General features: G+C 37.4%; 1 protein-coding gene across 9 annotated transcripts in view; it reads right to left on the minus strand.

The window, feature by feature from the left end:
• The window catches only part of PPP3CA (protein phosphatase 3 catalytic subunit alpha), a 317,085-nt gene that overhangs the window by 159,327 nt on the left and 135,479 nt on the right, over positions 1 to 22,279 (minus strand). For all 9 annotated transcript variants that reach the window (XM_004748169.3, XM_004748167.3, XM_004748171.3 and 6 more), the window contains one exon: positions 4,678 to 4,878. In XM_004748169.3, coding sequence (XP_004748226.1) covers positions 4,678 to 4,878 — 201 coding nt within the window. The remainder of the gene's footprint in view (positions 1 to 4,677; positions 4,879 to 22,279) is intronic.

Raw genomic sequence — 22,279 nt, forward strand, 5'->3', positions numbered from 1 at the left:
GAAAACTTTAGCCATTTGGAAGATAGGAAAACGTTCTGGATTTAAATTAGCTATATCCAGTTTGGTACTTCTTAATTTGCTTGAATAGATCTAGATTATATATTGTATAATCCATAGTTTGATATCTCTGGCCAAAAATATCAGTTTTCCTCATCTTGTTCTGAGCCCCCTGAGAGCAGAGACGACATCTGATTCATCTCTGTATAACCCACACCACCTGTACAAGATAAATATTCAATAAATATTCATTAAATTGAATTCCCAAAATGAACTGGATCTTGGTCCAGGCCACTTCAAGAGAACATTGGAGATGGGGTACCTTTAACAACAAACAGTTCTGGAGGCTGGTAAGTCCAAGATCAAGGTGCTGATATATATTTAGTGTTTGATGGGGACCCTATTCTGGTTTATAGGGATCATCTTACTGTATCCTCAGGTGGAGGAGAGAGAGAGAGCTCTCATCGCTTCCTCTTCTCAAACCTGCAATAATCCCATCATGGGGGCTCCAACCCCATGACCTCATTTAACCCTAATTACTTCCCTAAGGCCCACCTCCAAATGCCATCATATTAGGGATTAGTGCATCAGCATCTGAATATTGAGGTGCGAGGGCATGAACATTCAGTCCATAGTAAGTGGCCACACTGACCTCTGGCTACCTATCCCATTTGTACGTTACAAGTAAACAAAGATAAACTCAACTGAATTTTCCTAAAAGAATTGGAGAAGGAAATTTTAGGAATTTTCCTAAAAGAATCAGAGAAGGAAAATGTCTCCAACACAGAAATACATTCTTCAAATTAAATCTCTGAAACAGCTAACATTCTAATGAGGCAAGTTAGTTCAGAGAAAAAAGCAAAACATGCCTCATACCTTCCTTGTCTTGATTGCGGACCCCTGGCTAATGGTCACCTCTACGCCCCTGAGGAGGCCACTGGTTGATCTGAATCTAACCTCTAACCCCCTGAAGGGCAAGGTACACAGTGCATTATCTCCTCCAAAGGGACACACCCAAAAGGCCAGGTTGGGACTAGGCAGCTTCCCAGTTCTTCTTCCCCCAAATAAAATGTACAGCATTTTAAGGGTAAAGAAAATCTGAAATAACTATAAACCTTTCACTATCTTATAAACACTTCAAGTGGGGGAAGGTGATTTGGGCAACTTGGTTCATTTAAACATGAAAGACCTGCTCAAGAAATGAAATGTACAGATTTCAAATAACTTGAATACTAATTTCTAGGTTTTTCTCAAAACGGGGGCAAACCATCGCACAGATATTAGCAAGGCTTTTTTCTAAACATTTGTGAGCAAAACAGTTTTATGGATAAAAACTGGGAGTGGGGAGGACTAGAGGGAAAGTGGGGGAGGGCTTTTGTGTGTAACTACAAAATACTTGTCATTTGTTTCATTTTGAGAGTTTATAGAACTATCCCACTTAAAGGTGAATTCCACACAAGAAGTTACCAGTTTCTACCAGGACTCACTCACCTCATCGTTTTCAGGAACTTCACATATGCAGGTGAGAGATTATTTTTAATACCACTTGGATATCACCAAGTTGTCAGGCTTCAGGCTTTTCCAGCACATTAAAAGTCCTTGCTTCTTTCCTCTTAACCTTTATCACAGGTTCTCATTTGTATATTATACCTTTCATTCTCATTGCGTATATATCATTTGTATATCATATAAAATAATATCTCTATATTATTTTCCTTCTCCCCTTCCTCTTCTACTTCCTTCTTCTACCACTTCTTCCTTCTCCTCTGAACTGAGTTTTCCATCTTTTCTAAGGGTGGAGTTCTGATCCACATAAAGAATACTCTATCCCGAAGATTTTTAAGTGTCAACTATGACTTGTACTGCATAGCTTAGTATCAGTAAAAAAAGGACAACCTTACTGATTCAGTCATCTAAGCAACAAATATTCTCAATTTAAAAATACATGGGGAGCCTGAGTGGCTCAGTCAATTAACCATCTGACTCTTAATTTTGGCTCAAGTAATGATCTCATGGTTATGAGATAGAGCCCATCCTGCCAGGCCCCACACTCAGGGGGGAGTCTGCTTGGGATTCTCTCTCCCTTGCTCTCTGCCCAACTCTCTCTCTCTCTCTCTCTCTCAAAACAAACAAACAACAACAACAAAATATTTAAAAATGCACATTACACTGCTAGCTCAGACTCTAATGAGAATTATCTTAAAATAAAAGGCATTGTAATATTGTCGGATCAACATATCCTGATTTCATTTTGCATTTTTGCAGGTTTCAGCTTTTGCTCAGAAACTCATGGGCTGGGATATGAAACTATAAATCTAGCTTTATGGTGAATTACATGCAAAAGGTTTTTTCCTTTTTCCCTTTTACCCAAATGTTAAAATATTTTTTTTCTCTTCTCTTTTTTTCTATTCCCATTTTCACTATGACTCCACATCCTTATGTTCTCAGAAAAGAGGAAAAGAGATCACTACAATGGAATCTACAAGAGGTTCCTTGGGATTCTGCTTCTGTTATGAAATATAAACATTCCTCTAGAGAAAAGCTTTTCCTGCTTGGATTATATTTCACTAGTTCTACATATTCTGTGATGTCTCCGTAGCTGCTTCTGTCACTATCTAAAAAGCTTTGGGTTTTAGCTTCCCCTGGGAATGTTATACATGACTGAGTCCTGATTTCTAAAGTCTCTTCATAGCTATACTCCAAACTCTGCCAAACTGTCTGCTGGTATCTCACTAGAAAGAACCAAGTGTGATCTGTACTGAACATGGGGGCAATTAGTCCATGGGCTCCAGAAGGTTTCTAGGATAAAACATCCTAAATCTGACTCTTCCAGAATCTTCTCTGTGTGTTCTTTCAGCACAGGACCTAATCAAAAAGAAAAGCTGACTGCATCCCAGAAAATATATTGCCCTAAATATCTATTTTACATGTTTTGTTAAGTGATAATTATCACCTCCATTACCATTAGTGAACTTAACATGAATTCTTCATTGCAAGTCACACATTATCATGTGAAATAAAAAATAAACTCAAAATACCAAGCCATTCATTCTTAACAAAAACAAGCTTAATGATAAATATGTCATTTACCTAATATTTTATCATTAATTTATAAGTGGAATTTATGACCAAGTCTTACAGTAGTTTTTTTGTTTGTTTGTTTTGGTTTGTTTTTTTGTTTTATTTTTTGCTGGTGGCTTCTACACTTATATCTGGATACCAAACAAATTTAGCATTTTAGTATCTAAGAAAGTAAAGAATATTGACATTGGTTTTGTCTTGTTTTTACAGTGTGTAGGAACTGGAGATAATAAAGCAAGACTCCATTTGAACACATGGAAAATGGGGTTCACAGTGATACACACAGAGTGAATCCATGGCTTGCTTTACTCAACACTGGCCAAAACTGAGTTAACACCATCAGAGCTAATTTCCCCTGCTGCCTGGTCCCAAACACATTCATTATATTTTTTGAATTACAAACAAGAAAAATTGCATTACCAACCAAAAATAAAACATCAAGATTGTCAATTTCTTTGGAATAAGAACCGTTAAGGACATTTTGACCAAGGAAGGTCTGGTCTGGTATTCTAGAGAGCTTATTTTTCTCTTAACAATAATACTTAAATATACCTTTGAAGGCCAATCATTATACAAGTAATAAAGATTTGGAAGAAGCAATCAGTAGTATATGTGAAATATTTTAAAATACCCCCCTTTATTATGAAAAAGACAAAATCTTATGTCTAATTTTTTTTCCTTTGCCAGAATGATAATAATTAAGGAGACAACAAAAAATTTTTAGCCTTTCCAAAAAAAAAAAAAAAAAAAAAGAAGAAGAAGAAGAAGAAAGAAAGAGAAAAAAAACTTACAAGTTTAGAAACTCTATAAAGGATAGATCAAAAGTCTCTAATATTTGATCCACTACACCATACAACATTGTTTTGGGCAATATTTAATTTTGATGGACTAAGAGAGGTTATACTTATATACAAAAATATGTATCTGCCCATAAGAAGTAACAGAGCAAAAAAAAACTCAAAGTGAAGACATTTTCTAGACACAAAATACCATAAGAAGGCATGAAATTTGGCCTCTTCCTAAACTTCAGTGGTTCTCAAATTTGAATGTGTACTGGAATTTCCTAGAGGACTTGATGAAACAGAAATGGCCTCAGCCCAGAAAATAAGATTCAGTCATTCGGGGCAGGGCCTAAGAATTTACATTTTAATACTTTCAGAGGGATGAGATGATAATGCTAGTCTGGGGACCACATTTTGAGAACAACGGCTTTAACTCCGTCACTTTCTCAACCACTGTGGATGTCTTGGTGTACCTTGTCCAATCTTTCCCAACAAATGTTTTGTGTCCTCTGTGCCAGATAGTATTTCCACCAACAAACAAGATCAGCTCCAAAGTAAAGTATTACTTCAGAATACCTTCCTCACCTCTGAACTGTACAACACTTTTCAGAGCATCATCATCTTACAGATATTTAATACATGAAATTAAAAAATAGTTATATCTGTATCATAGCTTTACTCCCTCATGTAAAAACTTGACAGTTAAAGAGTAAGATGAAAAAGGTATTTGAAGACTCCTTGGTATCTAGGATTTTTTGATTTGGTGCTAAGAACAAAGTGTGACTACAAGTGGGCAGTCTCCATCCTCCGGACTTACCTGTGACTGGTGCATCAATATCCAGCAAATTTTTTTCCTGTCGGAGAATTGAAGCCCCTTCTGTTATTATTCTCAATGCGACGCTCTCTTCCAGCCTGCCCTCCTTCATGAGATGGGCCTTTAAGATATCCACACGGGGTTTCCCATCGTTATCAAACACTTCTTTTGCTGTAAGCCGGTGACTTGGAGGAAATGGGACAGCTGAAAAAGAAAACGTCAAATTATTCCATTAGCCAAACCCCATAAAAATTCAATAATAGCTACCAAATATCTCCCTCTATTACTAACACCTATTGGAGTATTTTAAAAGTTCCCACATTAAAATAAAATCAAGGGTTGTCAAGAATGGAAGACTGCTTTCTTTCTTTGATTCCAGATTTGACTGCTGAAAGAAAATTTACATTGCATCTAGAAGACCCTGATTAAGTTAATAAAAAGAGAGGGAGATGTTTCTGTTAGGAAATAATTCTACAAAAGACAATAGTTTCTACACATCCAACCATAACTAACACGGAAGGAGATGTGTCTCCACTGGGAAAAGGTCTCCCAGACCAGATTTGGCCCTCCAAAGAAAGTCACACCTCTGAGTAAACTTACTGACTCAGTGTTTAAGGAGAGAGCAGAAATCTAAGAGCAAAAAGGCAAAAAATGCACTGAACATTAAACAGGGAATCGGGATTCATATGCGCGTATAACAGAGGATTATCTCAAACAGTGAAGGACAATACAGTTTCAGGGAGGAGACACAGATATTTAGGGATATGATATAATAACAGACACAACTGACTGCTCAGACCCGGAACCAAACATTCTTTCTTTCACCCACACCCCCATAACTTAACAGTAAGAAGCTCTCTGATAGCTACTGTCACTCTTTACATCTGCGAATACATTGACTCACTCATTCAGCTAAGGATATTCACTAAACCTCTACAATGTACCAAGACATCCAAAGGTCCATGGTTAGAGATGGTATCACAAAGGTTAAATTTCTGATAAATGGCCAATAAGCCCCTTCTGTGAGGGTGAGTCATTGTCTATTTTACATGAGGAGTCATTATTGGAAAACAACTCAGACCTCTTAGAAATATCTAGAAGGACCATAAACACAGTTTCATGAACCTTTCAGCTGTCATGTGCATTATACCATATGCACAAGAACATCTCCATACGATGGTTCCTCTCTTAGAAAGAACATTTGATATTCAGGAATAAACCTTGCCTCCTAACTTCCTGAAATCGTCTCTCACAGGAGCAAGATTTACAGTAGAGCAATAGCAAAAAAATGTGTGCACTCTAGTAGCATAGATTTGCTATCCAAGAGAAATTACAAGTACTTGAAAAGAAAAATCAGGATGTAAACCTATACTAATGGATGCAACTTGATTCTCTTAATAATCCAAGCATATCTAGTTAACTATGCAGCCAAAACGAATCGGCAGAAGTACGTTCAGTGGAGAAGCATGAGGCTTTTGTGGTCAGATGAACCCGGGAGCAAACCTTGGCTCTGTACACCCACCAGTTTTATGACCTTGGGCAAGGGAAATCACCTCCTTTGGCTTCAGTTGCCTCACCTGTAGATTGGGGATTACATCTCTCGGAGCATTGTTATAATAACTCAAGTACGTAGAAACACCCAGAGCTAACATTTATAGAATGTTTCCTTTATGCCAGGTTTCGTTCAGGTAATAAAGTCAGACACAACAGGAAAGCTGTGAGATGAGTAAGACGTATGCACGTGTGTTTACATATCAGTGTTCTTAGTCCTCACAGCATTACTGTGGGGGAAAAACCTGAGGCTTAAAAATATTAAGCACTTTGCCCAAGACAATCGCCTAGCGATTTCTATGTCGACCCAACGAGTATAAACTCCAGCAGTTCGATGCTAGAATAGCTGTGTCAACAAGGACACTACACTGCTTCTCAAAAAAAAACTTAGGACAGTGCTTAGTAATCGTAAAGTCAGGAGGAAATCACTTTTTAGAATTGCAATTCTAACAAATTCTGGGAGACGTTTTTATCTTATGAAGACCACATTTGTTTTCAAAATTATTTGGGGCAGCTCAGGGTAGCACAGATCTAGAATACAAAACCATTATGTAAATTAAAATACAAAATGCATAATGCCAAAGCATAGTGTACAATAAGAGCTAAGGCAAGAAGAATTAAATAAGGAGGAGAAAAAAATGAGGAATTTAGCGGCACCTGGGTGGCTCAGTGAGTTAAACCTCTGCCTTCGGCTCGGGTCATGATCTCAGGGTCCTGGGATGGAGCCCCACATCAGGGTCTCTGCTCAGTGGGGAGCCTGCTTCCCCCTCTCTCTCTGCCTGCCTCTCTGCCTACTTGTGATCTCTGTCTGTCAAATAAATAAATAAAATCTTTTTTAAAAATGAGGAATTTAGGTCATTAGACTTCAGGCATTTCGGGGTAAAATTGCTCGTTTTGTTTCTTTGTCTTCCCTGCTTTTTCTTACGTAACGGATATGCTTATGAAGAAAACATGGCAACATTCCACATTTCCATGGCCACATTTCTGTTTTCTGTTTTTTGTTTTTTTTTTTAGTGTGGGTCTTTATGTATGGTTTGAAATTAGAAAATATCTTACCTGGTAACTCCTCAAGATCTCCCACACATAGGACAGGGTTGGAAAGGAAGAAACTTCAAAAGGACACCTGGGGTAAGGCAAAGAGCCGATTTTTTTTTTTTCTCTCTTTTCAGTGATTTCCTAAGGTAAGAGCTGGGCAACTATGAAGGTTGAAGTGACTGTGCACAACAGTACAAGATTCCTAGGAGCACGAAAGGATAGGGGACTGGTTTACTGTCAGGCATCTGAAGGCTGTGGGACACCCGTGCACTAGCTGGCCTTATTACACTTAAGACAAATGAAAGGGTTAAACCTGAAAGAACTGAAGTATTGAGGAAGGTGAGAGGCAAAAGAAGAGCACCCTGAGAGGCATCACCTTCATGAATTAGACTTTGTCCAAGTCCCTAGGCTCTCTCCAACGCCAAGTTCACTGCAGTAACAGATGCTCCCTCTTCGAGGCCGATCTTCTACCTTCCAGTAATGGCTAATCCTGGGTAACTGGCTAAGGTGAAGCCACCTGCTCTGACATAGAGGAGCTGGTTCCAAATAAACAGGAGCAGGAAAGAGAGGAAAAAGGCCAACCAGAGGGCTCTGTTTCCAGCTGGATGATAAGAACACTGATGAGATGGGGCCCTTTACCGGTTAAACAGATGGCAAGGTCCCTAGGGATCCAAGATGCACAGCGATGATGCTGAAGTTGGAATGCAGAGATGCTGGAAGCCAGAGAGGAGTTTTCTGGGACAAAACATACAAGTGGGCTAATATTTGTGTATCTGTGCCCCCGTTGGCTTCATAAAGAAAATACCAGCCTTACAAAGGTCACAATTTATTTGCTTTCTCTGTTCACCTGGCATCCTACACACAGACATGTGCCAAATACTGAGCAAAAACTACTTAGACCAAAGACTCCAATGTGCATAGAAAACCTATCTTTCATTAATTGTAAAAATGGCTACACTTGATATAATAAAATTGGATTTTCCCTCCCCTCCATTGTTTTGAGTATTATAAGTTGCTTTCATTGCTACATGAGCAGGCCAGGACTGAAGGAGCTGAGTCTGTACATCTAATAAAATTAAGAAATAACTGTTGATATTTGGCTGACTCTTCCCAACCAATTTTTTTATAACTGCCTACTAAGTATGGAATATGGTGTTCTAATAGTCTCCTCAGAAGTATCCTAAATGTAGATAGAAGCCCTCTCAGCTTTCTCCGCTTCACAACTACCACTCAATGTCACTATTTTTTCCTCAAATATGATAGCAAAGTAGATAAAATTTGGGAGATATACATCCTCAACTGATTCCTAACATAAGTCACAGCTTTAAAAGCAAACAACATACTGGACCAGGAGTGAGTTCCCGTGTCAATAGCTGTGGAAATCTGGCAGCTACTGATTTCCAGTGAACAGAACATGATCTTGTATCTTTATTTCCTATTTGTTGATGCTACCAGAGAGTTCGTCTACCTGATTCAGAGAAAGGTTACTAGTCAAGGAACCAAAATCACATGTATCCAATATTGGCATCCATAGAATGATACTAAAGTTGTTGTCAACTATTCATTCATCAGAAACACATTCCAAGTCAGAAAAACTGGGACGCCAGCATAATTCTAGCCCTAGGTTCTGGCTAACAAGGGGGACCCCACCTCTGAATGAGTCAGGGGTCTCCTTCTGTGATTTGGGTTGCATCAGTTTTAGATGACCATGATGTGTCCTGGTAACCGGAAGTGATATGCTCTCATTCTGGGGGAGATCTAGATATGTAAGACTTCTGTTCCTCAAATCTGAGCCACATTATCCACAATTAAAGAGACTCCTAGGGGCACCTGGGTGGCTCAGTGGTTTAAGCATCTGCCTTCGGCTCAGGTCATGATCCCAGCATCCTGGCATCGAGCCCCACATCAGCCTCCCTGCTCAACGGGAAGCCTGCTTCTCCCTTTCCAGCTTCCTCTGCTTGTATTACCTCTCTTACTGTCTCTCTCTCTCTGTCAAATTAAAAAAAAAAAAAAAAAAATCTTAAAAGAAAAGGGGCGGGGGACTCCTACTATTCGATGGGAAACACCCTAAGGTCCCTGTCACGGTGATACCTTCACTGGAAAAAGAGCAGCATAACTGCTACCTGACCTCTTCCAGGAATGGTCTCATATATGCTGACAAGAAAGAATCACGGATAAAAAAGACATTTAGCGGGCGCCTGGGTGGCTCAGTTGGTTGGACGACTGCCTTCAGCTCAGGTCATGATCCTGGAGTCCTGGGATCGAGTCCCACATCAGGCTCCCAGCTCCATGGGAAGTCTGCTTCTCCCTCTGACCTTCTCCTTGCTCATGTTCTCTCTCACTGTCTCTTTTTCAAATAAATAAATAAAATCTTTAAAAAAAAAAAAGACATTTAGCCTAGAGATTTTTTTTCAAACCTTTGTTTTCCTTCATTTTTATTTACTCAAAAAAAAAAAAAAAAGACACCTGAAGTATATTGAAAGGAAAAAGAATTTAATGCAGCTCACTTTCAGCCTCTCTTCTTCCCTGTGATGACTGTTGGGGCAATTAGAACTCTCTCAGTTCAGACTGACTCCTGACCCCCTCACATTAAGAGGAAACCAAAGTCCAGAGAGAGGATAAGTGAATTGTCCAGGGTCACAGGATTAGTCATTGGCAAAACCACTAACTTTAGGTCTCCTGGTTTGGATTCCAGCACTTTTCCAAGTCTGCTCTGTCCAACTGAGTAGCAACAACTACTGGCTACTGAATGCTTGAAAAGTGACTGATGTTGGTGGGCTCAGCCCAAACTGAGACGGGCCGCAAGCCTACGATGTGCACTGGATTTACAACACTTGATACAAGAGAAAATAAGAAATGCAAAATATCTCATTAATATTTTTATGTTCACTACATGTTGAAATAAGGTTCAGGATATATTGGGCTAAATACGATTTATTAAAATGAATTTCTCCTCTCCTCATTTTTTAATATGGATACTAGAACACTTAAAATTGCATAAATCCTTTGTTCTACATTATTATGGACCATGATGCAGCCTTCTCAACCAGGAACCAAGAACAGGGGGAGTGGAAATTGTATTCTGTAATTGTTCTTCTTTTTCACATTTAGCTCCTACAGTACTTCAAACTATCTCAAACTGATTGCACACTGGAATCCCTTTTAAAAAGAAATGATGCTGAGGGGCAGCCTCTGGAAATTCTGATTTAATTTATCCAGGCATGGTTTTAAAGAAACCCAGGGTAAACTGATGGGAAGTCCAGACTGATAGTCACGGATCTATACCACAAGCAAAGACATATAAAACCCCAAGCAGTTTGATTCCCACCCCCAAACATGTTCCACAATGTCAATCAAACATAGCAGATGTGAAGTCTTTGCAAGTCCAGACATGTGTATTCCTTCCCTCTCTGTCATCAGAACGTGTCCAGGAACAGCTCTTGTCCCATATTTCACAGTACTGTCTGCACTAAGATACTTATGCTGGCACATGTTAAGAGAACAGTTTAAGTATATCACATGTCAAACACAACTTAAACACATTCTGGGTGACCTCCATAACCTGGCACTCCATTTTTCCCTAGTGGACATTTGTATATGTCACAACTACTATTCTTATCAAACCGTGTCAACCAACCAATCACCCAGCACCTGGTAAGCACCTACTATGCACTGTATTCAACGTCAGGCAGTAAGAAGCACCACGAAGAAGTAGGCAAGAGAAAACAAATATTGGCAGATCCAGACTCTGAAGAGATTACCAGGTGATATGGTATCATGGTTATTATATCTATTGGTTTTTGCTTGAGATACCTGGAAAAGCATTAAACCACAAAACTGAAGAACAAAATTTAAAGAAAATGAGAGATGATGTATAATGAGTAAGCAAGAAAAAAAAGTGTCTTTATCTATTTTAAGGCTATATCTGAGTTCCTATAAACTCTCAGATACAAACACAGCTTCCTTCCATCTGAAAAATAGAATAAATATCTCATTTTTTTAGGTGACTCCAAAAGATGAGGTTCTGCCTTGAAGGTAAGGAATGAAAAACAGAATATGCTAATTTTAAGACACAAAATGCCAGTTAAAATACACAAAAGTAACTTCTTTGTGAGTAAATAAAATTACCCTGAAATCTGATCCTGCTTCTGAATAAACAGTGAAGACATATGTAAAAGGAAATCCTGGTGACTTTTCACTAAATTTTGCTTGGGTTCTAATATTGAGCCAGTAGGTTTGACTTCTATCCTTCTGGGTTTAAAAAAAATCTGTCAGTATGGGGATACCTGTTAATCCATGCACATCACGTCTATATGCAAAGATATACAAACCATGTTGTCTAGGAGGGGCAGCTTAAAAATTAACCACAGCTAGCCTCTAAGAAACATCGTAGGAACTTATTCACTAGGGCCCCCCTTACACCACTCCTGTAGACATTCATCACTTGTTTGTTCGAAAGTCGCTGGCTTTCATTACAGACATTAATTTCTGTCAAATTAAAATATGCTTGCTCATCTCAAGTGTGGTTGAATATTAATCTTGTAAACAGAAACATCCAGTCCCACTGAAACTAAAAAAAAAAAACAAAACAAAACAAAAAAAAAAATACTTCACAGGAAATCTATAAATAAAACCCCAATTTATTAATTTACTCGTGGGTTTTTTTTTTCCCCACAGTTTTGATGAGCTCCTCCATCCTTAGAGCAAAGACCTCCTTTCCTGCCTCCTCTGAATATTGCCCCTCAGATGCTGAGCCTTAAAATGTATTCAGTTTTAGACATGGTATGTGTACTGATCATTTCACTAGCAAACTGAATACCTCATTTGGTTTTCCTGAATGTTTACATGCAAATATAGCACAATGGTATTTTATGTAACTTCCCCAAACTGTTAATAAAAGGGCACTATGATCCTCGAAGTGTTCATTAAAATAGGGCATCTTTTATCCTCTGGCTTACAGAATTTTTCTTATACACATTACTTTTGAACCTAAATCTGAAATATGCTACAAGCAATTCTTTAACAAAAATCAGACACTAATTAATTAAAAGAATCATTGTTATAGCTACAAGGGATTTAATACTTAATTAGTGAAAATGAGCACCTACCAGCACAATCAGAGCTTCCTTTATTATCCGAATTTCAAAATACTTTTCATTTAAATAGGCTGTATTCTCTGGCTACTCTATGTTCTGAAGTCTAAGGACTCAAGGACAGGGTGATAGTCCATGACCTCATCTACATGTAGGACTGGGTCGTTCTATCACAGAACTGTTTTGAAGTTTCAATATTTTGGTGAGTTTATTAATTACTAGAAAAGTTGCAGTTGGCTTACATAAAAAATTATGTAATAATGATTCAATATGAAAAATGATTCGACAAAAGTTATATTTTAAGAGTTTCAAAACATTTCGGCATTACTGAAAAGCTTAAATAAAATCTGATTTTTTGTTGTTAAAATTAAAGTTATATGTACAAGTCCAGGGCTTACCATGGTGGCCATGCCAATCACAAATTATTTCATATGTATACACGATGAAAGCAAAATTAAATTTATTGATTTTTAACATATGATATTGAATGTTCAGATTAAATGAAGAATTTTAATTAAATATTAAATATTTTAATTTAAATATTAAATAAATTAAATACTTAAAAATTTTTAAATATATAATTGAAGATGTATCATTTTGTAAGAGTGTACTTTATAATTTTTTAATTAAAAAAAATAAGCAGTCATACTTAGTCATACCACCCCAACTATATGTATTTGACCTCAGTAATAGATGAAGTGACTACAGCAATATTTTTAGCAAATGGTATTTACAGAAATCTCTAGAATAGCAAACTTACAGTAATGAATAAAATCCTACTCACTGAAATATATTTAAGCAGAGGGCTTTTTATTTTTTTTTTGTTTGTTTGGTTTTTGCCTTGAACATTTTCTTTTTCTCGAGAGAAACATGTCACAGGAGGAGATTAAAATCAAGAAACAAACAAGATACTTTAAGACAATCTGAATTTATTTCCCAAGCGAGCAGGTCCCTTTGAACACGATAATTTTCCCTGAGAAATGAAAAGTATCTAGGGATTATAAAACTTTATTTAACCCAAGATATACTTTACCATTCAGAAACCCACAAGTCAATGGCCTAAGACATGAAATACAAGAAAGGACCTTACCTATACTGTAGCTGAACTATTTGATTAGAAATTCTTTAATAAATGTAAACTTCAGAAATCTCTGTCTTAAAAATAAGCCTTCAATGAAACTTGGAACTTGATATGAAAAATCAATCTATGCCCACACACAATTCTTTCCTTTCAAATTCATCATTCAGCTCGAGATGCCCACACATTTTCTATGCCCACATGCTCACCCACAGTCCCCATCCCTGTGTTTAAAACACCTACAGGCATCAGAATAACTTTTTTTAAATGAATAGGCTTTCTCTTCTTTGAAAGGTCTTGATGATATGGCAAATTTGTGTCCCAAATGTCGAATAATGTAAATCTAAGTGGCAATTTAAGGATATTACCATGTTACCACTTTTTGCATATAAAGGGTGATTGGTTTAAAAAAAATAATAAATCTGGCATACAGCCTTCTATCTGTGGCCACCCTGAAGCAAAGATCAATATTATGCCTCAGAGTCACCCTCCAGGGAGCCAGGGGCAGGGAGCTTAAATCCCAGGTTTGCTTTTAATCCCCCATGACCTGGCTCTCTGCTCCCTACTCCCTGTGGGCTCAATAGTGAAATATTAGGTCTTCTGGGCCTCTCCATGCTTCAGTAATGCTTATGCCAAATTATACTATTTGCTTCAGTCTGAAGACCAGACCTACTTTCCACTTTCTCTGGTTCATCATTTCTAAGAAACACCCAGTCTGAAGAATAATATAGGAGGTTCCAGGTCTTAGGACCTCAAATGTGTGCTCCCCAAATCATAATCCTCACATACCTTGAGTTAAAAATTGGTATGTTTTAGTGACTACCACCTACAATTAGATCTTCTGAAACTTCATTTTCATTTATCTTTAAAATATATATGTCAATTTAATTTTAAATCAAACACGCATTTCTTAATCTATCAAATGGAAAATGGTTAATTTCATAATAAAGCTCCAATAGACTACATTCCCTTCCTTAATAAGGAGCCACACTTACAGGAGATACTCCACTCTTATATATCGTGTAAAAAGAAGAAATTCTCAAGTAATTAAGGAAAAAGATTAATTATAATGTCAATTTCAAATTAACATGTAAAGCCAAATCTCTTTAAATAAGTCCATCAGTCATCAATAACTCAAAAAACACCAGCTTAATTAAACAGAAAGTTTAACAATCAAGTTGCATTCAAAGTCTAGTCCCGTAGTGTTGTGTATCAGTTGTTAAGATTTCAAATCCACTTGTCTATGTCTTAAGTGAAGTTGTTTTGAATGAAGGGTGAATTTGTTTACATTGAGAAAACTGTGTTAGAATGTTGTCACCAACATCTGTTGTTGTCAATAAACACTCAGTAGCTCATCTGTTGATGGATATTCTCTGGGGGCTTATCAATAAGAGCATAGGGAAGAGTCACTATGATGTAACATACATTTAAACGTTAAATACCAAGAATTCTGAGGACCTGCCAAGAGTAGTCGGTGTGGGTAAGGGTACCCATTGCTGATCTAAATAGCTATCCAAAGAACTCAGGCAGTGTTTGCTTCAGCAGCAGGTATACAAAGACCTCCGGCATTAGCTCCTGCCATGGCAAGACAGCTCTTTGGAGGAATGGTGAAAATCTTTCAGGGGCCTTGTGAAGGAGGGCATCTTGCCCACTAACAGCAGCACCTTCATTCCCTTAGCAACATGCGCCAGCAACAAGGGACTTCTGCTTTACCCTGGCAGCTGGACGTCAGCTCTTGGTTAGCTAAGCCAACTCTTCTGAGAACCAACTCCTGGACAGTTATGTGTCAACTAAATTTGGATTTTATTTCCTTCGTCTCCCCCTAACCTGGAACAATAGTGTAATTAATCCATCATTGGCTTGGAGTATGTTATTTCTTTATTGGCTTATTAAGAGACATTACCCCATATGCTACTGACTTGTGAAATATTACCATTATAAATTATAATTCCCGCAGTGAGCCTGTGTTAACTACATTATTGGCAAAGAGAATCCCACTCTCTGAGAATAATTTGCCTCAGCAAGACAAGTGCCTTGGCATTGACAGATATTCAATCAATGCATTTCTGAAAGAATGAAAAAATGAATGGATTTTTTTTCTCCATGCTTTCTTAGAATTTGGGGAAATTTTGTGGTAATAGAATTAGTTTAAGAAGAGAGAATAGAGGGGTCCCTGGGTGGCTCAATGGGTTAAGCCTCTGCCTTCAGCTCAGGTCATGATCTCAGGGTCCTGGGATCGAGCCCCGCATCCAGGCTCTCTGCTCAGCGGGGAGCCTGTTTCCCCCATCTCTCTCTGCCTGCTTCTCTGCCTACTTGTGATTTCTGTCTGCCAAATAAATAAACAAAATTTAAAAAAAAAAAAAAAGGAAGAGAGAATAGAAAAAAGAAATGGCCTTATTCAGATCTAAAAGTACATAATTGTGTAAAGGTAGTCAATAACCAAAATAACTCAGAAACTGAAACGTTCATTTAGTAAATGTCTCTTTCAAAGTACTCATTAAAGGAAAGAGACCATGGATGCCAGATGGTAGGGTGGAGCTAGAGGCCTCACTCCAAGATGAAACTGACAGGGTCAAAAGTGAGCAATAGATAGAAAACCAAAAAGAGGAGGGGCAAAAATCACTACAAAAAGTCTGAAGTGCTAAATATCTTTAATCCCATAGGTGAATACAGAATCATAACTTTGTAGCTATTTGTGATGTAAAATTGACTCAATAACAATAAAAATAGTATCACCTGGGTACAACAGGGCTTCAGTGTTTTTACACTCATAGAGCTCTATCCCAAGAAACTTCAGAAGGCAGTTCAAATAGTTCCTTTAAAAAGAACATTTTTCTACTTAAAAAATGCTAGTAGTATCTATTTATTGAAGTATGCATCCGTAAAATAAAAAACTTTTTATTTTTTCATTTCCAGCTTTGTGATATCTGAGATTTATGATTAATTCTTCCTCAGCATCCTTATATGTCCGAAGTAGTTCAGGAGGAGAGTCCTCCTCTCTCCTCTTTTAACTACTTGCTTGATGACTATCACTACCAGTCAGAGTGAACACCAATCTTACTACAAGACACAAATGAAAGATACACTGTGAAATGCAGCCGTCAAGAATAGCTAAAACCTAGTTTATCTAACTCATTCGAAGCTCATATAGAATGGCAAACAGAACAACATAGCTCCCATGACATATGACTTTGGGTTATGGTTCCCCAAAACATTCAAAACTTCACTTCCACAAATTTTTCACTATCCAAGTATCACAGTGAGCCATTTAGCCAGCACTGGGACTACTTTTCTTACAGTTATGTGTGCAGAATTCACAATTGGCAGACAAGAAATATAATATTTTTTTATTACCACAACATTTAAAATCATTCCTTGGCTTAAATTACCACCCTCAAAATAATTATGTTTAAAAGTGGAACTACTAGCAGATTAATACAAATGTAAGATACAGGACACATCCTGTGAAAAGTAATCACACACACACAAACACACACACATACACAAACATATACACACATACACGTGTGTACACATACACACCACAAATCAAATAGTATAATCATATGTTTTACTCTAACGGTAGAGTTGTGTGTATTTTTTATAAGGCTCTTGATAATGCTCCACTTCTCCAAAACTTGAGTTTCCACCAGCCTCACCAATCACAGTGCAAGCACATACCCAGAGGTAGTGCAAGATAGATCACTCACCACAAAATCTGTGCCTGTTATTGCATAGGAAAGGAATGGAGCCATTCTCACCATATAAATACAAAAGAATTGTTTCCGTAGTGTAGTGGTTATCACGTTCGACTCACAAAAGAATGGTGGCCTGGCAATACTGAGGATGTGTTCAGTTACATATTTTACAACAGCCCTAGATAGATCAGGGTGTATCTATGATATTCATAATGGTATACTGTTGACCCTTGAACAAAATGAAAATTAGGGGCATTAACACCCCATGCATTTGAAAAATCTGCACCTAACTTTTGATTCCCCAAAACCTGCATGTAAGTATGACTGCTATACTAATAGCCCACTATTGACGTACCAATAAAATAAACAATCAACTAACACATACTTTGTATATTATATGTATTATATACCATATTCTTGAAGTAAGCTAGAGAACAGAAAATTTTATTTAGAAAATCCAGAAGGAAGCGGATGCCTGGGTGGCTCAATCAGTTAAACATCCAGCTCTTAATTTTGGTCAGGTCATAATCCCAAGGTTGTGAGATCAGATTCCACACTGGACGTGGAGCCTGCTTAGGATTCTCTCTGTAACTCTCCCACTGCCCCTCCCCCCTTAAAAAAAAGCCAAATCCTAAATAGCATGTGAATTTTACTAGAATAATTTCCCACATGTATTAGCATTGCTTATTCCCCACCTAGCCAAGAGGGACCCAATTATTACTCACACCAAATGATAAACAAAACAAATGATAATCAGTCACCCAATCTTTTCTGAACTCCCTTCCCTCCAGACTCTAATTACCCAAACGGTTTCCATGCTTTAGGGACAATAAAGTGTGTCTTAGAAGCAAGGACAGATTCTTGGATCTGATTCTCTATAAGAGGCCATTGTAGTTGCATTGGGAATAGGATTTATCTCCCCTTTCTTTAATGCAAATAATTTCCCCATCCCAGATACAACTATTCAAATAACAAACTTCTGAATAAACAAAGAACAGTGTAGATCCTGATAGAGATTATCTGCTCCCTACAAGGTCTACCACCATTTGGTACTCAAGCAACAAAGGAAAATAATTATAATCATTTATTAATATATATATATTCATACAGTGCAGATACAAAGTTGATTATTAAGAACTTGCCTAAATTATGTTTTGTAAAAGTTAAAACCAAAGAACAGGTATCTAAAGAAAATATTTTAAAATATGACTACTGGAAGAAAATACAAAACATAGAAAACAGAAAAATACAAAGCATAGAAAAAAGAGGAAAACTGCGGACTTTAATGAAAGTACACAATTATTACAAGGGAGAAAAACTAAGCTAGGTAAAGCATCAAATAAATTAAAAGTTTTGCAAAAATTGTTGAAATTCCGTGGGAATGCTGTCTGTTGCACACATTTCTGGGGAGAAAGTCCACAGTTTAATTGACTCTCAAAGGCCCCTTGAGCCAAAGAGGCTAAGGCTCCCTCCATCACAGCTTTCTCATGTTCATATGAGACCCATTCTAGTCTATTTGCTCAATGACACTCTCATCTAGATTATTCAAATAATGATCAGATGATTTCTCCAAATCCCCAGCAATCTCCACTTTACCCACCTAATCCCCAAACCTTATGGTCTGGTCATACCTAACTACTCAATACCCCCAAGTATTCCATATAATTCCATACCTTTCCTCAAGCCTTTCAGAAATAGTGAGGCAAAGGGGGCTAACACAAACTCAGTTTACACTTCAACTTCACCAAATTATATGATCCTGGGCAAATGATTTAATCTCTCTATGCTAAAGTTTGCAGATCTGTAAATTGAAGATTAAACAAACTAATATTTGTAAAACACTGGGAACATTATTACCATAAAAATACTTCATTAAGTGTTCATTATGATTGGGTGCCTGGGTGGCTCAGTGGGTTAAGCCGCTGCCTTCGGCTCAGGTCATGATCTCAGGGTCCAGGGATCGAGCTCCGCATCGGGCTCTCTGCTCAGCAGGGAGCCTGCTTCCCTCTCTCTCTCTCTCCCTCTCTCTCTCTCTCTGCCTGCCTCTCTGCCTACTTGTGATCTCTCTCTGTCAAGTAAATAAATAAAATCTTAAAAAAAAAAAAGTATTCATTATGATTAACAAATGCCTCTGTAGGCTCCTTAAGAATGCAACCTCCTGATTCCTGATCATCCCTATTCAAATGTCACAACTGCTAAAAAGACCTTTCAAAGCCTGCTTTCCATCCCAATCCCCAATGTGGAGTATCAATTACTTAAATAAAATGTCCTTGGATCACCAAAACACAAAGTTGTTTTTACTGTTTTTGTTTTGTGTTTCTCTCTTTGCCCCTAAACCACAGAGGACTTCCTGCCTGTATTAATTTTTGTACTTCGGCACTCATAAGAAACCCACAAATTATTAGATGGGTTTTATGCTAAGTCCAACAAATGTGTACAAATCTGAAATTGTGTTCTTACATATCATTTAATTTCATTTTTCAATTTTCTAGTTGAAGAAACTAAGACTCAGAGTAAGAGTACCAGTGATGATAATAACAAAAAACAATAATCACTTCTATAGCACTTACTATATCCCAGACACTGTTCTAAACACTGTATATGTGCCAACTCACTGAATTTTCATAACAATCCCATGATGCAGATACCATTATTCTATTTTTCTTATGCAAAAACATAGGCACTACGAAACTAAATAGATTTACCAAGTTCACACTGTAGCAAGTAAGTAAAGGAAGCCAGGGATTAAAATGGGCCCTCTGGCTCTGGAGTTGTGTTTTTAATCCTTGTGATTTTGCCTCTGTAAATAAGATCCAGGGATCCAGAGGTAATTAATGGCAAAGCCTGAAATACACATTTAGTCCTCTGGATTCCCTGGTGATGCTCTTTCCTTATGAGTTCACCATTCTCTACCCAGAGTGATGGCTACTGAGAGCATTCCAAAAACATTTGGCCAATGATTTAAGGACACACGATTCACATCTTACCACCTAATTCTCTAAATGCAATAATATTTATCCCAAATGTGCAGTCTGTTCCTTGGACATCTTATTTGGCTTACCTGTCTTATTTAATTGTTGCCAGTTTTGAAAGGGACCAGAATAGGACAAGGAATCACTGATTCAGTACTCCACTTGTAAAAAGTACAAGGTCTTTGTTTTAATTTGATTTCTGATGGATTGATCCAAAGGTAAGAGGAGCCTCCAAGGTATTTCTACACATGAGCATTAAGTTCAGGTTCTAACCAAAGCCTAAAAGTTTCCCATTAATGACTGCAGGCCACCTCTCAGACTAGTCAGTGATTTTGTTGAAAGTGTGCCTCCCCAACCTCTGTTCCTTAAAATGCCTGGTTAGTCTACCTGCCATTGACAATTACCAGCAATATGAGCAGAATCTGAGCTCTCAATGCCACAAAGTATAGTGGTTCTGAGTTACAAAGTCCCTAATCACCTATATTCATTTTCTGGCTTTAATGGTTATGTGTCCCTAAAGAAACCACAGTTTCCACACCTGTAAAATGGAGATATTTACCTCATGAGGTTGTTAAAAGGATTAAATGAGAACTTGTTTATAAAAGTGCTTAGTGCAATACTTTTCTTAGAGATTTGCAGATGTTATTGTATCTTATGACTATCCAGAAGGGAGATCAATCATTTCCTAACTTATTTCCTATAAAACTCAGTCTTCCTGACACACTGTATTTTGTGAAAGCCTACTGCACACAAATAACCAATTCAATTATTTTGATAAAGTAAGTCAGTAAGTTCACACCAACATGAATATTCAACAGAGAGGATACTAGTAAAATCGGTCAGAAATTTTCATCAAAATGGTAAGCATATTAGTTTGTTTAAGCTGAGAAGCATTTGTCTGTCAATTTAAAAAAAAAATAGCGGAAAGCCTGCTTATTTCTGCTTTCTCCTTATTCATATATGCATGATACTGAGTGATGTGCTATCATGCAACAAAAGTTAACATTTTTTACTTTTACATAATACACATAGTGTTTATTTAATGACACGTGAATACAGCTCTATAATATTGGGTTAAGTCCAATATGATTTGAAGATTCTAAATGCTATTAGGTATCTTCAAATCAATAATGAATAAATTCCTTATATATTATCTCATTTCAAAACTACTCTAGCTATCTTCATCTGCCTACTCTATTAGGCAGAGATATTATTTGGAACGAAGAATTACTTTATGAATATAAGATTTTTAACTTTAAAAAAACTACTAAACATTGAAACAATTATCTGTACATACGTGACATATCTGAACATTTTCAAATACATGATTTCATTCAATCCTCATGATAACACTTTGTGATAAGTATCATAATGGTCATTTTATAGATCAAGAGAATAAGAAAACTGTGTTTAGGTTGCAGGGTAAAGATAACATAGGTATGGGGCCAGGACATAATCTTCGAGTCCCAGGCCCTCTCCACCAAAGTTCACAACAGTAACCTACAAACGCCTGTAAATTGTAGGTGGTCGAAGGCAGTGGCTAATTACTGTTTGAAAAGCTAATTAGGGAAGAAGGAAACCAAAGATTTCCAACCAAAAGAAAGAAAACCTTTGATTTTCAAGGTTGATAGGATTGCCACAGCTGCAGGAACTTCCTATCTCCCTCCACTTTGAAACCCAGTGTTCACTATTCCACATCTGTGATCCAAGGCCAATCCAATCCTTTGACTTGCTAGTCAGAGATAAAAAAGACTCTCAATTATTGAAGTGTTTACTCACATTAATTACAATGAATTTTTGCTCTCAAATAAAATATGTCCCTTCTAATTTTAGGGGCTGATAGGAAAGAAGTCTGGGTGACCTAACTGTCTTTGCCCCTGGGTCTCCACCTATTGGGTTTGCATCCTTTTTCTGCTACCTGTTGGTCTAGATCTTGGCAGGATTCATTCAGTCTCTCTGGGCTTGAGTTTCCTCATCTGCAAAATGCAGATAATAATAATACCAACATGCAAGGTGATGATGAGGATTCAATAACACACGCCTCATAAAAACTCGAAGAAATGCCTGACATGGACTAAACGGCTCAATAATGTTTACTACGAGTACTATGAGACCTGTTAAAACGAGAGCAAAAGCAAAAAAATGCAGTGGCTCCCTGAGTTGTGTTTTCCCATGAGA

The sequence above is a fragment of the Mustela putorius genome, unplaced genomic scaffold, assembly GCF_011764305.1.
Source record: "Mustela putorius furo isolate JIRA1106 unplaced genomic scaffold, ASM1176430v1.1 tig00003871_pilon_pilon_pilon, whole genome shotgun sequence".
NCBI lineage: Eukaryota > Metazoa > Chordata > Mammalia > Carnivora > Mustelidae > Mustela > Mustela putorius.